The sequence below is a fragment of the Eurosta solidaginis genome, chromosome 4 (genome assembly GCF_040869045.1).
Source record: "Eurosta solidaginis isolate ZX-2024a chromosome 4, ASM4086904v1, whole genome shotgun sequence".
Taxonomy (NCBI): Eukaryota; Metazoa; Arthropoda; class Insecta; order Diptera; family Tephritidae; genus Eurosta; species Eurosta solidaginis.
In genome coordinates, this window is record NC_090322.1 from 248,749,461 (window position 1) to 248,767,596 (window position 18,136).

The 18,136-nt window shown below is 33.5% G+C and overlaps 1 protein-coding gene across 7 annotated transcripts in view; it reads right to left on the bottom strand.

The window, feature by feature from the left end:
- Nucleotides 1–1,045: 1,045 nt before the first annotated feature.
- Nucleotides 1,046–18,136, bottom strand: part of C3G (C3G guanyl-nucleotide exchange factor) — a 144,885-nt gene continuing 127,794 nt past the window's right edge. For 6 of the 7 annotated variants that reach the window (XM_067785558.1, XM_067785557.1, XM_067785556.1 and 3 more), the window contains one exon: nt 15,033–16,758. In XM_067785558.1, coding sequence (XP_067641659.1) covers nt 16,626–16,758 — 133 coding nt within the window. In that variant the 3' untranslated portion in view covers nt 15,033–16,625. Of the gene's footprint in view, nt 9,516–15,032; nt 16,759–18,136 lie in introns of those variants that run through there. The other variant, XR_010953197.1, reaches the window with a different exon arrangement.

Consider the following 18,136-nt stretch of genomic DNA (forward strand, 5'->3'; position numbering starts at 1 on the left):
ATCCACCGCATCCTTAATCGCAGCAACTTCAGCCTCGAATATACTGCAGTGATCAGCCAACTTAAACTTGCGGCCCCAGGGGTTGGACTAAAGAGACATGGGTGTTAAAAGCGTTCCACATTGCAATTGAAAAGATGATTGGTGTCATGAGACACCTTACATGAGGAGCATACTATGTGTTAGGCTACTTGTCTTTGAGAACAGGGTTTGCCGACCCTTTGTGGATGTCTCTGTGGACTTTTTAGTGTTCCGTTTCATTCAAACGGTTTTATTTTTCCGGATATCTTCGGAGTGCTTGCGGGGATGACTCTCCTAGGAGCGTGCGGAGGCGATGTATTTTCAATCAGATAACTGTTGGGATGCCCAGGTTTCTAAGTATTCAAAAGAAACTGTTTGTGCATCATTCACTTTCTCGCCTTTATAGAGAGTATTCTGGCTTTACTGTGTAAATGGTGTTCTGGTTACATAAGAAGACATCCCATGACAGTTCTGAGCGCGGTATTTTGAAAGGCCTACAATTTCTTCTAGTGTGTTTCTTTTATGTGCGGCGACCATATCGGAGAAGCGTAGCATACACGCGGCTGACCAATTGCTTTATAAGTGGCTATGCGCATTTCTTTGTTTTTGCCCCAAGTGCTGCCATTGACGGACTTGAGGATTTTGTAACAGCTGGGATCTTTAGGCTGCGACTGCATGGTTGCCGAAATGCAGGTTATTATCGAACGTCACTCACAGTATTTTTCCCAGACAGTCACGTTGTAAATAAGGTCCCCGATGACTTGGTCAGTGATGTTACTTAAGCAACGCTCTCCAAAATCTCGATATGTTTTTCAGTTAAAATAACAAAACTAAAACACGATTTTTTCGAAGGAAATATTTGTGTACATTTATTTTTGTAAAATAATTTCATAAATAGTTGTTTTTTTTTTTTTTTTGTTTTTCTGTTTAAATTATTTTATTATTTTACTTTTAAATATTAATTAAGGTAAAATTATAATTCATACTTAATATATTTATAGTATATTTATGTAAATGTATATTTAATTGCAAACATTTATATGGGTCACTGTAGTGTTAATTTACTTTATTTATATTAATATATAGTTTTATGTACGTATGTATGTTTGTTCTATAAGTAAACGCTAATACATAAGCATTTGGATTTTTTGACATATATAATTTTGCGTTTGTATGTATGTGTGTATTTTCATTTAATACTATTTTATTTATTTATAACTATTACATATGTTATTAGTGTATATATGTTAATAATAATTAAAAAGAAATTGCACTACACTTTTAATATGTATGTATGTATGAAATAGAATTACAAAAATTATATATTTTTTCTTATCAGCCAATTAAAAACTCTAAACACAATAACTAATATATTTGTAAATATGTATAATTTTCAATTTATTTATTTTGTTTTGTTGTTGTTGTTAGTATTACTAAATTTAAATTAACACACATGCATTTACAATAAAAAAACAGAAGTTGGTTGCATAACCACCCTAATATAAAGTATTTTTATAAGAAAAAAATATAAAAAAATTTCGAGTTAGTGTTGAGCATGGCTCAACTATATGGTTGGCTTATCTCTTCAGTAAAAATATAGCTTTGTCAAAATCTGCGTGTTGGTGTTAGGCGAATGGAATGGAATGGAAACATTACACTTTGCAATTTTTATGTGTTGCAAGAAAATATTGTCAATGTGTTGTTGCATTTTGAGTTTGCCATGGCCTTTTGGCAATCCCTACTGCGGTGAAATGAAAAAAATAAAATCAGCTGATAAGATGAGCCAACCATATAGTTGAGCCATGGTGTTGGGTAATGGTGCCAATTTTCGTGCGCTGATCATGTGCTGCCAAACGGCGCAATGAGGTAACGTTAACTATTATATATGAGATACATTTAAATAAGAGCATAAGTACATTATTGTGAATATATGACAGAAAATGTGTAAGAAAACAAGATCCGTAGGTTAGCTTACAAAAATACTTTATATTAGCAGGAGCACAATTAAAATATACAGTATGTATGTGTTTGTACATATTTGCTTAGTTAATAATGCACAACAAATTACGAGTAGCCGTAGAATTTAATGAAGACGGAGTAAAGTATGTATTTATTTTATGCTTATGTATATGCATGTAAAATATGTATAAACTTTACATTAGGCACATAAGCGTTTTTTTATAAAAAAAAAATTTTATTAAAGGAAATTTATCTTTTTTTGTTGCTAGAAAGTGAAAAGTATAAACAAGGGTGAATTTTTTTCGCGTTATGCATTATGAATTTTATAAGGGCCATGCCATGCAAAATTTGCTATTTAAAAGTTGATATCGACTATTATCGTTTTGGGTGCGAATTTTCAAAAACAGGTTTTCCTTTTATAATAAAGTTGTGCCCAAAAAAAGGAAATAAAATATACAAAAATAATAGTAACAAAAAAAAAAACACAAACAAAATTTAAAAAGAAACTAGAATAAAAAATTAAATATCAAAATATAAAAATATGCATAGATCCAACCAAAAAAGAGATAAAAACAAAACGGATCAATAAAAAAAAAAACTAAAAAAACTCAAAAAAGAAAATAAACACAAAAACCAACCAAGCAGTGAACAAAAAATAGCAGAAATATGTATGTACGTACATAGCTAAAAAAAACAAATGCCGGTATAATAATATGTGACCCGGTCTATGAAAAGGTGGCTTATACTTTCCGTTGCTTCGTTCACATATTTCCCCTAAGGTCTACACGCTTCACCTTCTACAACTTTTGTATCTCCTGCTTGGTTAGTTACCAGCTATATAAGTACATGTATATTTGTAGTTTATAGCCATATGCGTGTGGATGTGTGAGTAATTACTTCGGCTGATGACTACATCTGTGTGTGTGAGATAGCTCTTCGTCGCCTTCTACATAAGTGTTGCTAGCTTTAATGTGTAAACGTACATAAAAGTGGCTGCACCATGTTTTTGTTGTTGCGTGATTATTTATTAACAGCTTAGTGATGCTAATATGCGTCACAATAGTATTTAGTTTGTGAAATTATCACACAAATTATTATACAAAATTATAATTTTAGTGTTTTTTTGTAAACATGTGTAAAAGAAACAACTTTTTTTTTGCGAGTGAAAGGTCGACACGTCTTCGTTTTTATATATATACTCATTTCATAAAACAAGCTTTTTCGTATAGTACTATAAAATAAATTAAATATGTGAGTAATTCCATGCACAATTTAAAACCCACACCGTTCGGCATAAAATGTCCCACACATAGATATTTTCGCTAACTGCAGTCAGCTATAATGCAATACAACTTTAAAACCGCAAAGTTCGAATAACATAGTAAAGCCATAACAAATTCGCAAAATACGAAGTAGCACATTTTTTAACGCAATTAACATATATGTATATGCATATATGCAATGTAATAATATGTATATATATCTTAAGACAGTCTTATTTGTGTTAGTTAGGTTATGTGGTAGTTTAAAATAGGTGTGTAGAGCAGTGTAAAAAATTTATAGAGCATTTTTTTCTGCTCAAGCAAATATACATAAGTTTAACAGTTACGCGCTACGAACCTTTACGGTTGTTTATGCAATGTGTGTATTTATACGTGTATATGTGAAAATTTTTATTCAGATCGGCGAAAGTGAGGATCTTGCTTTAAATTACAATTCAAACGAAATTTATGCTCGGTTTTACACTAAAGCTTTGTTTACAGCAAAGATGACTTGATACGTAACTCTTCGGTCTTTTCCCAATACGGGGCTGACGGAAAGGCTTCAGAAAGGAGTTGTATGCTCACTAGGGAGCTGATGTGAAGAACCTACGAAAGAGCTAAACTAATCAAAAACAAGTAAGGAAGGCTAAGTTCGGGTGTAACCGAACATTACATACTCAGCTGAGAGCTTTGGAGACAAAATTTTCGTTTTCATGGATACATACAAATGGTAGTACTAAAAAGTGGAGAAACTTGCCTTTGCTATCTTTCTTCAGCTATCAATTCGTTTTATTTGAATATTTTTGTTTAATATGAAAATTTGGTTAAATTTGAAAGCATTTCTTTATAATTTTTTTTTTAAATCACCCCTGAAATATTTTCGAAGCGCTCTTATTTATGAGTCCGAAATATGTGAGAAATATGTGCCTCGAGAAAATCTAAACCTATAATCATAAAAGACTCATATATGATTCATATAAGGTGAAATTTATGAGCCGTATGCCGAGAATGTATTTTTAGCAAAGCAACTTCGAAATAAAATTTGAAATTTTTTCTTGGCATTTTCTTTATTCTGAAAGGAAATTATATTTGAATAGGTTGTAAAGGACCTTCATTCCTCGCCTTTGTTGCTGCCTACCTGCAAACATCTGTAAGTGGAAGTTTTGGTATATCCCGATGGACTGAAGCTAACCGTATGACCTCTTTGGTAAGTTCGATGTGAAAATAAATTTTCCTTTTTAAAATTTTTTTCTTCTGGTAAGTATCAAAAATCCGCCCTTAAGGATCAATTAAGTGTCGCAATTTCATTCAAAAAAGTGCAATTCATGAGGCCAATAAGGCAGATAAATAACACGGGAATGATTTTTAAAAGAGTCGTACAAGGGGCAAAATTTAAGCTCTTTATGCACCTATTAGGAACCATATCGATGATGATCATATGATATACGAAATATGGCTCATATCGGTTGACCAATTCAAATCATTTATTTCGGACTCCCAAATGAGCTCATAATGAGCATAAAAGCTCCGAATTATGACTCATTTTTGACTCCAAATGTTTGGAGCATTAATATTTCATGATTGTTTTTCAAATTTTCAGTTATTTTATTTATTTCAGTTATTTATTTTCAGTTATTTAGAATAAATTAAAACAAAATTACAAATTTTTCTGTTCATAGAGTTGCCGTGACCGCAACAGAGAAGTTGCCGATAATGAGCAACAAAACTTTCTGTGTTTAAACACAATCATACAGTCAGAACCGAAATCGGAAGGCTAAATCAATCTGTTTGCTTCATATATTTACTTACATACATTTTCCATATTTAGAAAATATAATAAAAACTTTAAGCCTTCATTGTTTTTTTTTATTCTGAAAGGGTTTTTCCAAATTGCGAGTTTTGGTCTGAAGGTTATCCTATATATTAATAAACAATGAATAAATAAATAAATGTAAGCCGAGCTTCTCTTCCAATTTGCGTCGTGCTCCTCTTGATTTTTCCCTACAAATTGGCCGGACGGGACCTACATGTTTTATGCCGACTCCGAACGGCATCTGCAAGGCAGATGAGTTTTCACTGAGAGCTTTTCATGGCAGAAATACAATAGGAGCGCTTGCCAGACACTGCCGAGGGGCGACCCCGCTTAGAAAAATTTTCTTCTAATTGAAAAATCTTATTTCTAAAATTTTGATGTTGCTTTGCCCGGGAGTTGAACCCAGGGCATACGGTGTGATAGGCGGAGCACGCTACCATCACACCACGGTGGCCGCCATAAACAATGAATAGCTAGTGTAATATTCCTTAAGCTGGGAGTTATTAAGGATATTTAGGTACGCAATCCATATTCCGTCATTGCAAATATACATATGTACATATGTAAATATACAAAAATCAATAAAATCCTTGCCACAGGTAGTCATTTACAACGAATGCAAGATACAAGATATGTATATGCATATGTGGTGAAAAAGAATACATATGAACATAAGTCTTAGCTGAATTATTAGTAATATAAAAGGACAAAAGATAGACTTAGTGTTTAGTTATATTTAAACATTACAATCAAACGCGTTTTTTTAAAAACGAGTGATCAAAATTTAAGTTGTGAAAAAACTGAACTAAGTAGAAGTGAAACCCGGACAACAAAAATAGTATCATTATTGTGGGGATTCCTGCCAGACACCTCAAAAAGGACAAACTATTGCAGCAAATTGTAAACCGGAAACCGGAAACATAAACGCAAACAACCGTAAAGCGAATGGAGAAGTGTATAGGTTGTAATCCACTGAAATGTGGAAGTGTCGGTTGCTATCCGAAAATGGTTGGTTACCAACCTTAAGAGTGGTGTTATTACTGCCATCTATTGAGGAATAGAATAAGAAGTTCGGTAAACGCAATCATTTAGTGTAAAAGTACGGCAACCTGCATTTAAGGTAACGAATGTGGCGAACAACCAATCAGGTGTCCGCCTTTACTCTCTAAATACTGACGCTGCCCTCTGTAGGCAAAATTAGGTTAGGTCTTCCTAGTGATTAAGTAAATTCACTTGTAAAAATGTGACAATGTGGCAATGCCTTTTTCGGTAGAAAGAAAGAATTATTAAACAAAGAAAAGATTTAGCCAGCCTGCGCAAAAGCAGAATAGCCCCTAATATTTTATTTAATAAAAAACATTGGAAATTATAGCTCAGCTGTGGGGTAGAATTTGCGTGCTACACAGCGCTACAAACGTAATAAAAATACATACATATATAATGAATATTCGTGGAGAATTCCACTAGTATCCCAGTGAGCGCTGCCCCGAGTTTTGATATGAATTCTGATTCACCTGATGTAAATGATCGAAATACTGCCGACGACGCCTTTGTTTCTGGTGCTCCGGCCACTGCGAATGTCCAGGCCTCTGGGGGAATACCCGAGCATATTTCAAGCGGAAGTATACGCCATAAGTCAGTGTGCCGAGCTGAACCATCAGCACAGACACTCCGACGAAACCATCGCCATACACAGCGACAATCAAGCAAGGCACATTCGGCTTGAGCCGCTTTTGCCAGTTGGCGCACAGGAGATTAGGGTGCATTAAATCGAGCGACACCTGACGGTTAAACGCTGATCAGGCTAGCAGTATTTCTAAAAAAAAAATTGGAAAAATATATCCACAAAGATTTAATTGATTGGTACTGGTTGACTCTTCAGCCAACAAAACAGGTCCAATGAAAAATTTTATTCAGCTTTGAACCTATACGCACAAATTTAAGACCTTAAAGACATTGAGTTAATCGATGCAATAGGAAAATCTCTTTATAAAATTTCTTTCAAAAATACATTTTCAGCAAATAATTTGACGCTTGACAAACCTCTAACCAAAAGAGGGCCCAAAGCATTCAAAATCGCCCTTAGAGATTTATAGAGTGGTAAGAGGAATACCAACTCTTTGTAAAGAACAAGACAACAAAAATGAAGCAATTTCTGCGATTCTTAGGGCGCGATGACCTAGAGGTTTAATGTGGTCATGTTAATCGCTCCCGAGATGGTCGGGCCATATTGAACATCCTGTCAGGCAGTTAACGGATAAGATATCACACTTGTTTTATCCACAAATTATTTTTGCCAGCAATTTGTCTATATTTGATAATAAATAACACATTAATTATAAATAAAGTAAAAATATGAATAAAGGAACATATCCGCTTTAATGAGCATCGAAGAGAAAAAATATCAACAGAACGTCGAAAATTTTAGAAAAAGTGAAGCGGCCAGGAAATTATCAGCAGCAAGGAGAGAAGCAACTAATTCTAGAGAAGATCCGCTATCATTTGAAGCTGAGATATGGTCGGCTAGTACCTTTAAGGTGCTTTGTTACCGGAACGTACCGGATCTGCATCCGGCAAAGGACCATCAACATCGATAACACTCCACAAAACCTTCGGGGAGTGTCTTTATCGCTGATACAACAAAAACAGCAACAAAAGAGTTAAGTAATTATTAATGTATATTCCGATCAGTTCTCTTTTTAAATAAAATTTATCATAACAGGCTTCTCTGATCCAAGTCCAGCGTGTAAATAAAACTAAATTATTCCACTATTTTCCCAACGTTTCGCTAATCTTTGTTAGCATCTTCAGGGGGGTATTTATTTTAAAAAATCCCTGCCACAAACAGAAGTTAAAATTAACAGATAGTTAAATAAGGAAAAATTTAACAAGAAACACTTACACTATTGCATTTCGTATCGAAGACATGAACATAAAACATGAACAGAAAACAACAACAAAAACATTAATCAATTAAACATATACATAAATAAACTATAGTCAGTACCATCTAACCATCATGGTAGTCTTGTCAATACTAAATATTCTTATTTTTGTATTTCTAAACATGCTATGTAGGCGGCAGCAATGTTTTCTGTATCCTCGCGTTTGTTCATTGCCTTTTCTCGTCTTTCCATTATCCTCAGGCTTTCCAATGTGTATTTTGTTGTTTTTCTTTCTTCTTTATCTATAATTTTCGTGTTTTTAAGATCAGCTGTATGACCACTTGTCAACATATGCTGTGATAACGATGTGCTGGTCTTTTGTTTTCTTATGTCAGCTTCATGTTCTCCCAGTCTAACAGCTAAGGCTCGCTTTGTTGTGCCAATATATTCTAACGAATTCACTTGCAAACCCTCTTATTTGCAATCCTCTGCTAAGTTCGAATCACTAAACTGTGCAATAAATAACTCAAATATTGAATGATGGAAAAATGGCCTTTATTAAAGTACTTCACAATAACACTTATACTTTGCTACTCGCTGGCTTAATAACCAAACTGATTAATAACTCAAATGAAACTCTACTATTGGCCGCCAGATCGCGTGCTTAAGCAAACTGATTGATAGCTCAACTCAAACTGAATTACTTTTTACTCGCTTGTGCCGCTTTTATAGTTTACGCTGCATACATATAGGCTCTTCTATTTCCAGAACTTACCAACCATTTCGAGTGTTTATAGTTCTCATATAGTTTCTACTTGTTTACAATTTTCTACTTTTCAGCGTCTCTCAGATGTATGTGAGTTTGTAGTTTACAGTCTCTCGCACACACATAGGCGTATAAGTAAATGCATCTGTGTGTGACATCTCTCGGCTGTCTTATATATGTGTATACATGATTTGATTATTGACGTAAACACCGCTTAGCATCGCCTTAGTGATGGTATAGCTTAGTGATGCTAATATCCGTGACAATATATTTTATAGCATTTTTCATTTTCTCTTCCTTTACATTTGATCTCGTATATAACGTTGTTTTGTTGTTGAGGCTGTATAGGGTGTTTTGTTTTGTTTGTATATATTGCAGAGACAGTGTGGTTTTATTTGTAAGCAAGGGTTGTGTGTTGTGTTGTTGCTATATTGTGATGAATATTTTCTGTCAATTTTGGAATGTATGTAACGCTGTAGAATTTCTTTTGTGTTTGTACTTCAGTACTTGTTCTTTTATCGGGTTGATTGTTGTTTTTCATGGTCTCCTGGTCTATAAGTTCGCGTATTAAATTTATTGGGTAATTGTTTTTTCTTAGGATTCTATATATTTTGTCTATATTAGCGTCGTGGAATTTTTCGTGGCTTATGGTCAGTATCTTGTGTATTAAATTTTTGGCTGTATTGATCTTATATTTTGTGGGTTGTGATGATAAATAATTTATTAGTCGTCCAGAAAGAGTAGGTTTTGTATGCCAGAAAATAGTGGAATAATTTAGTTTTATTTGCACGCTGCACTTAGATCAGAAAAGCCTGTTATGATAAATTTTAGTTAAGTAATTATATTTGCTTTAAGATCTATGAATTTTATTCTAAAATTAAAAATTAATTTTTGCCTTATTTTTTTTATTGTAGAACCGCTTGAATGAATTGGCTGTCCTGGCTATTCTTCATGACATTGCAATCACAGCTGATGAAGTCATAGATAATTTATCGAACATTTTTTTTAATTAAATCCCCCATCACAAAAAGCTATATACGCCACTGCCTCCATTACAAACCGAAAATAGACAAAAATTACCAAAACATCAAATCATACCACTTTTCAACTCTCCTAAGGGTTTTGTACATAGATGTTAAGTAATGATTAGATAATGCTAATGATTGCTAATTAACCTTCATTTTCGAAATTCTCTAATTCATTAAACAATTAGAAATAGTTCAACTAATTCCCATTAGATAATTGAAATTTTTTTCTAATGGTAAATCTAATTGCAACTATTTGCCATTAGCAGAAAAAATTGGTTTACCTTTACAATTAGAAATTTAATTGACTTCTGCTAATGCAATTAGATATTCAATTATCTCAAATTAGAATCAATTATTTTGATGAAGATACATTTTTTTCAAAGAATGATTGAAGTGAACGAATAATGATATAAATAAATATAAATAATTGATTCTAATTCGAACTAATTGAATATCTAATTGCATTAGCAGAAGTCAATTAGATTTCTAATTGTAAAGGTAAACCAATTTTTTTTGCTAATGGCAACTAATAGCAATTAGATTTTCCATTAGAAAAAAATTTCAATTATCTAATGGGAATTAGTTGAACTATTTCTAATTGTTTAATGAATTAGAGAATATAAACCAATTGCATCAATTACTAATTCTAATTGGAATTTAACATGTATGGTTCTGTATAATATTTCGATAACTTTCGAATTTATATCAGTTGCTTCATAAATATAATTAAAATGGTTCCAGTTTCCTTAAAAAGTTTGAAGAAAGAAACACAGCAGTTTTTGAACTATTTTCGAATGCTCGAAATTTCATATTTTTTCTGGGTCATCATAATTTTTGTACTAAACTAATTATAAAGTTGGGAATATTTTGAATTTTCTGTATCCTATCTTCTTTCTTCAGTTTTAGTAATTCATGGGAGAATATTTACGCAAGCTTTCGACATAATTTTGCAAAATTCTCAAATACATTCAATTTTGTCTTAATTTCTTTCAAAAGCGCAAATTATGAAGCGTAGCAATTTTCCCTTGGTGTGACCAATTGGTCATTCCCAGCGAAGAAGCGACTTATTGGACGGACATTATCGTTTAAACGGTTAGCGCCAATTAAGCAAATTTTCCACCATTTTCCAATGCAAATACCAAATGTTCGAAAATTTATAGCTTTGAAGGTACATATGTATATACAGAAGAGGGTATTTTTTTTTAAGTTTTTCAATAAATTTTTTGTAAGATGAAAAATTGTTTTTAATTGTATAAACATTTAAGTATTAAAGACCGAGTTTGGCATTCAGTATATTATATTATAGCAGCAAAAGGACGACCTTTTTTTAAGCGTGAAATTAGTGAGCTTTAGAGGGTTTCGTATCTAATCATCTTATTATACGACAAAATATTTTTTTGGATGAATTAAGCGGGAATTGCACTCGTTGCTTTTAAATGTATAAAAACATTTATTTTAGCAATTTTTAATTTATAATTTATTTGATAATTTGGAAAAAATTTAAACAACGTGACATCAGGACGGACAAGGCGACAGCTGTTTCGATTATACTTTCAAGGTATCTCTTCAAAGCCTTTTCTCCCTGAGTGGGATTTGAACCCGCACTCCTACGATGGTTTTAAAAACGCATTCAGCCACGTCATGTCTTTGAATAGATTTACAAGGTATAATCGAAACAGCTGTCGCCTTGTCCGTCCTGATGTCACGTTGTGTAAATTTTTCCCAAATGATTGAGCCATAGGCAAAAATTGATTTCTTTATTTTTTGAAGTATGCGTCCAAAACATATGAGCCTTCGATGTTTGAAATTCGACCATTCCCAATCATTTTCTAATTTACATATTACAAAAGTCAAAAAGCTAAATATTTTGACTTGGTTTGGCTCATGGTGGAATAACCAGGTGAAGTAAGCCGTCAATTGTCTCGCTCTAAATTCTTCTTTGTTCTGTCATTCGGCTATCTGACAATTTTTCACCAATGTTGTCCTCGAAAAAATGTTGTTTTTTGCATTTTGCAGGAATAAAATAATCCACTTTTAGTACTCTTTTTCACATAAAATAATAGGTGAATACCGATGGACCTTTACTGGATTTAATTAAAGAGATTCATCATTTGGGTATATTTGGTGTTGGCTTCCATAAGTAATGCCGTGCTAAAATATTACGTCTATATGCGTATATTTAATTGGTTCCAAAAAAATTAAATGTTAAAACAAATAATTTGTATTTACGTCATATCCAACTAAGTGTTTTGGCCTGTTCAGCGCTACTGAAGACTTTCGAGGAATGTTTTTGTCTTTCCCTCAACAAGAACACCAAAACTGTTGTATTACACCTTATTTATGTTAAAACTATAATATAATTACAACAAATTTTAACTCACTGTTGTTGCTTTGCCCTAAAAATCAGACCAGGGAGAAGAAGCGACTGGCGCGCCTTGTTGGATGGCCATAACCGTTTAAACGGTTAAGCGCCAATTAAGTAAGTAAGTAATATAAGAGGAATGTTACAGTTATGGCTTGTAATATAGAATATATGAATCCGGTCCGATCGGATCAGCATCTTCTGGTTCTAGGCCGACTGCCGCACAGCTAGTATATCCCCTGACATATTTTAGTAATTAATAACTTGGTAACATCAGTAATACATCATGAATTCAACTGTGAGGAGTTTTTGGGGGTTCTTATGGTCAAGTTTGTATAAACATATGCCGTGTTTTAGTTCCGACTCTCAACGAAAAATCAACAGGGCAAAATGGCAATATCAATGCATTTTTAGGGACGAAACGCATTTAAAAGTATTATGGGACTGTAAAACTTTTCATCAAACCCGAAGACCATTTAAGTGCGCAAAGTTACTACAGTTAAACTAAATAATGAATAACACCTCTCCCTTTTATGTCCGGTTTTTCGATGAAGGTTTAAACTTCAGTTGAAGTTGAGGTCAGTTTACTTTAGACGCATTCATTGAATTTTACCGCTCACGACTGTTTAAGTTTTTCTATTTTTATTCGAGGACCAGTAATGTAAACTCGCACTGGTCCTGTGTATCCCTTCTGCATTGGCCTTAGGTAGCACTGATATGCTGAAAAAAACATTTTCTGTAATGGCTTTCGTAGCAAGGTATTTATTTTTCTACTCTTATTTTTTTTAAAGCGGGTAAAAATTTTACCCTCTTCCGACCGTTGAAAATACATCACTACCGTTTCAGATAGCGTACATCTTCTGTCTTTTTTTATTTACTTCACCTGGTGATTTCACCATGGGTTTGGCTTTTTTTTCATTTGAATGGTATACGTCTTTTTTTATATGGGACAAGAGTCAGATCATCCAAAAAAATTAAAAGCCATATATTTATATACAATAAAGAAAACAAGACAGATCACGCCCATATTTTTATTTTTTAGGGCTTTAAATATAATAAATTATTAATGTATATAACGAAGGTTCCAATTTCGAACTTTGAAAGCCTATACCTATATTTTAGAGGCTAACTTCGAAAAATGTAGTTGAATTTTTTTTTTCTTTTTCTATGGATCAATCTATTCAAAACACTTGGTAAGCTGTACAGTTTCTTGCATCGTTGAACTATAAACATTGCATATGTGCAAAGTGTAAAACCGATTTCTTAAATTTTGTTTGTTTTTTTTTTGTGTTAATTTTAACTTTTTAAGTTTCTTGGTTTTTTTTTGTCTTTGTTCGCTAAGCGGTTCCATTTTACATACATATATTTTCATATACATAATATTTGACGGTTCACATACACTAAGTAAATCGTTGATTTGTTCTTTTTTTTTCTTCTCCCCTTTAGGATACAAGATTTAAGTAAATATAATTTGATTGCTTATGAGCTGAAGCACCGTTTGTTTGTTTATGTTTATGTTTCTTTTGTATACCTAGGTTATGGCAAATTTTAGAGACAGTTCAATTGCTTTACATATAAACTGATTAAGGTTACAACAACATAAAAAAATATTTTCACATACATATAGACATAAAAAACTTATTTCGTTGTGTTTATGTCGGTGCATTTTAGTTTTGGTCAATTTTTTCACATATCGCTCTCAATTCAATAAAATTATAATCTTATTGCAATTTTGTAGTAAATTTTTTTTATATAAATTTGCAAATACTCATACATATTTTTTGAATGTTACTAATTTTATGCTAGAGTGCAATTTTTTTCACTTTAGTTATTTTTCTTTGAATTATATTGTATATATATTATATTGTGAACACGAAAATAGCAGCGCAAGTAATTATTAGTTATTTGCCCTTTTTTTTTTTTATTCTGATGCGTTTTAGAAAAAACTCGAATTAATTGCATAACGAAAACTTTGCTAAAGAAATTAAAAAACGTTTTCGAAAAAATTCGAATTTATGAAAAGTGTTTCAAAATCTGCATGAAAAATTCCAAATTTTAATCACAGTTTTGGTTTCAGTTTTTCAATTTAGTTTCTCTTCAGCCCAATCAATTTTAGTCAATCGAAGAAGTTCGACATCCCTAGAACTTCGAAGAAGTGTTTGAGATTTTTTTTTACATGTAAGAAAACCTTCTGGATAAGACTTGTGTGATATCGTCGGTACAATGCCAAAGTCACGAATTTGCCATTTTTGTTTAAACGAAATATTCACCCTTATCGCGAAGTTCACGCGGAAAAGTGTTCGCCTTCACTTCTTTTGTTCGGGTGAACTTTTTCCGCCTATCGGCAATTTCGGGCGAACAAAAGTTCACTTCGAAACAGCTGATGCTCTATTGTGAATTAGCAGTGAACAAATAATTTACTTATAATTGTGTAAATTTTGTAACGAAGTATATACTTCCTTAAAATACAACAAAAAAAGAAATAAAAAATTATAAAATAATGTTTAGTATTGCAATTACCAACCTAATTGATTGAGCGCGAGGAGAATATAAATGTGAAAGCGATTCGGAACAATAAAGGGACAGTTCTAACCCTTTGGAGCTAATTGATTCACTGTAAGCTAAAAATTACTATTATCAGCACTTTTGAATAACAAGTTAATTTTTATTCAATTAGCTTTCGCCAATATTACAGGCTAAACAAGCCGGCATTCTAATATTGGCTAGATATTCTTACCAATTCCTTGCCAGCATTGAAGCAAAAAATTTGGAGTTCCACCAATTGGAAAGGCGTTGGAAAGGACGAAATGGGTATTAGTCAATCTTGTTCCAGTGAGGTGTTCAACATTTTGGAACCGTCGCTTTGTCCACAATTGATAACTTGGCCGACTTATACGTTGTCATAAAAAATAGAACTTACATACTTAGGAATACTCAGCTTCCGATTGTGCATTATTTATTGATGTATTTCTAATAATAAAAGTACATATAATCATAAGAGTATCAAATTTCAAAACAAAAAATTACTTAACATTTTCTTTTCCTCTCGTTCGCCTGTAAAATATAAGTGAACAAATTTGGGCTTCCCCGCTGTTCATTTCGCCCGAACAAAGAGTTGCCGATAAGGTGAAATCTTTTTCGAACACGAAAAATTTTTTCGCAATCCTCTGCGATAGGGTGAACAAAAACTGTGAATAATTTCGGGTGAAAACAAAACTCGCGATAAGGGTGATTATATAAGTCAAATTTTGCAAAGCCAAAACGAATGTGCTTTTTTGTAAAAAAAAAAATTTAATTTATATTTTTCAATTAGCATTACTTAGTGGTTTACAAAAGTAAACCTTCCAATAGTGGTTTAAGTATACAAAATGAAATCTCTATTTTTAACAATGTCTTCAAGGTTTGAAACGCGTTTTTCACAAAACATAAAATATGCACATTCGTGACTTTGGCATTTGACCGATATCTTAAGCAGAGAAGTCAAAATAACAAAAAAAAAAAAAAACGATCACATGACTTTCAATGATACTATCATGGTCTCATCCTGCCTCTCTTTCTATAACCAGCTGAAGATAGCCGGCCGTATGCGCCGCCATATCGAACATTCTATTAAAACAATGTCATAACTTTTAAATAGGCCTTTTTAACATCCTGTCAGACAGTTGACGTATAAGATATCACACTCGTTTTATACACAATGGAAGAAAATCTGAAAATTCCTTAAAAAAAATTCAAAAAATTATTGCGAATTTTAGGATATGTCAAACTTCTACTTTGTTAGACAAAAGTGAAATGGATTTCAAAACTGCATACTAAACAGTTTTTTTTTAATTTTAAATAAGAATATCGATATTTTCCTTTCCCTTATTTTCGAGTTATGTGGAAAATTATTTTACATAGTTTTTGCTACAGAATTCACTCAAGTTTTTTCTAAAATTAATGAAAATAATTTAAAGAAGAAAATAGCTAAAAAAAAATGTGTTAAGCATTGTTGCTACTGCTTTCATGTTCACAGCTGTTTATATATTAGACTTTCAATGTATACCCTGTCCGACCCAAAAATGTCAGACAGGGTATACATATGAACATTTTTTTAGTAGGTCATGAAAAAAACCTTAAAAATCAAAGTCGAAAACAAGTAAAAAAAAAAATAATTTCGCAGGCTCGAAAATTATTTTTTTGGGTATGCGTAGTGGAACTTTTTTTCCTGAGTCCAAATCTTATGGAAAAATCGATGGCGCGATATCGGTTAACTTTCGTGCATACAAATCGACCCACCCTAATGTATATAGTGATTGCAATAGCAAATTTGTTTCATACATAACTGTGCATCTAAATACTTATTATTATTTAGCATATACATATGTAGACTTTATAACTCGATTCACATTCAAAAACTTGATTAAATGCTACATTTGTGCCGCTGACTAACGACTTACGGATTTTTTCTTTTATTTCTTTGGCCACATTTGAGTATTTCATTATCAGGATATGCGAATTGTTCACGTTTGCTGCTTGGCTTTGGACACATTTTATGCTTGTACTGGCCGCCTGCCACGCGGTTTTATACTCTCTGATATTTGCCACATTTCTTCCTCACCCAATTCGTATTCAAAGTTATCAAAGAATCGTATAATACGCTCATTGCGACGAAAGTTGTACTCACTGTAATGAGAAATTTTATAAAAATGTTGGTATTTATTACGTCGTACGCAGATGACGTTGTTGTTGTCATAGGTGGAAAGTGCCTTCCAACAGTTAACTCTTCTTATGGCGCTTCGGGGGATGTATATCTGCGCAGCTAATGTCGGGTTGACCGCCAATGCGCCAAAATATCTAAGGATCGTTCTAGAGTCTAGACAGTAAGTTGTCGTAGAAGCTCAACGTGGAACAGAGAGTGAAGAAATGATGTGGTGTACGTGGGGTCTATCCATACTCTCTCTGATTGGATATTAACAGCGATTGTAAACCTATGTTGTTGTTGTTGTAGTGATAAGGTTACTCCCCGAAGGCTTTGGGGAGTATTATCGATGTGATGGTCCTTTGCCGGATACAGATCCGGTACGCTCCGGTAACACAGCACCATTAAGGTACTAGCCCGACCACCTCGGGAACGATTTATATGGCCACATTAAATCTTCAAGGCATCCCTCCCTCCCCACCACAAAGTTCCATGAGGAGGTTGGGGTCGCAAGAGCTGTTAATGAAACAGGATTCTCCACGGATAGGTGAGGTTGACAATTGGGTTTGGAGAAGCTATATATTGCGCTGGCAACCTGAAAGGGTTGCGCTAATCTGGTATTTTAGTCGCCTCTTACGACAGGCATACCTACCGCGAGTATATTCTGACCGCCTAGCCCGCTGTAAAGCCAATCCTGTTGTTGTTGTTGCTTCCTTGGTGGACGGCCACACAAAAAAGTACCTTCAGAAAAAAAAATTGAGGAGGTGTGCAGTCTATCATTGGTTAGCATTGCGGAGTCCATTCTGCACATTCCAGTTGTAAGCCTGGTGGCGAGCAACATATCATTAACAACTACAACGAGACTCAATGTTTCAGACCAGCCTGATTGCAAACCACGGCCATAGTTATATAGTGTCATCAAATATAGGACGAACGGACTAGCTAGCTCCCTACCTATGGGTCCGTTAAAGTCACAATCAAGGTGAATGGTTGGCGCAAGGACGTTCAAATACACGTGTACACCGATGTCTCCAAAGTAATGGAAGGAGTAGGGTCTGCGGTATACTCTGCTGATCCGGAAATAAATAGATCCTAAAAGCTGCCGATCGCTGTAGTGTTTTCAGGCGGAAGTTGTAGTCGTGACTATAGTAGAAACACCTGAGGTAAATAGCTAAAACTGCAGCAGTCCCAATTTCTATATTAACAACCAAGCAGCAATATATACACAACATCTAAAAGTGTGTTAGAGTGTAAACAGTAACTGAAGGTAAACCGGTTGGGATGAAGCATAAATCTATATTGGGTCCCAGGATATATGGGAATAGATGAGAATGAAAAAGCGGTTGAAGACTCCAGCTATTA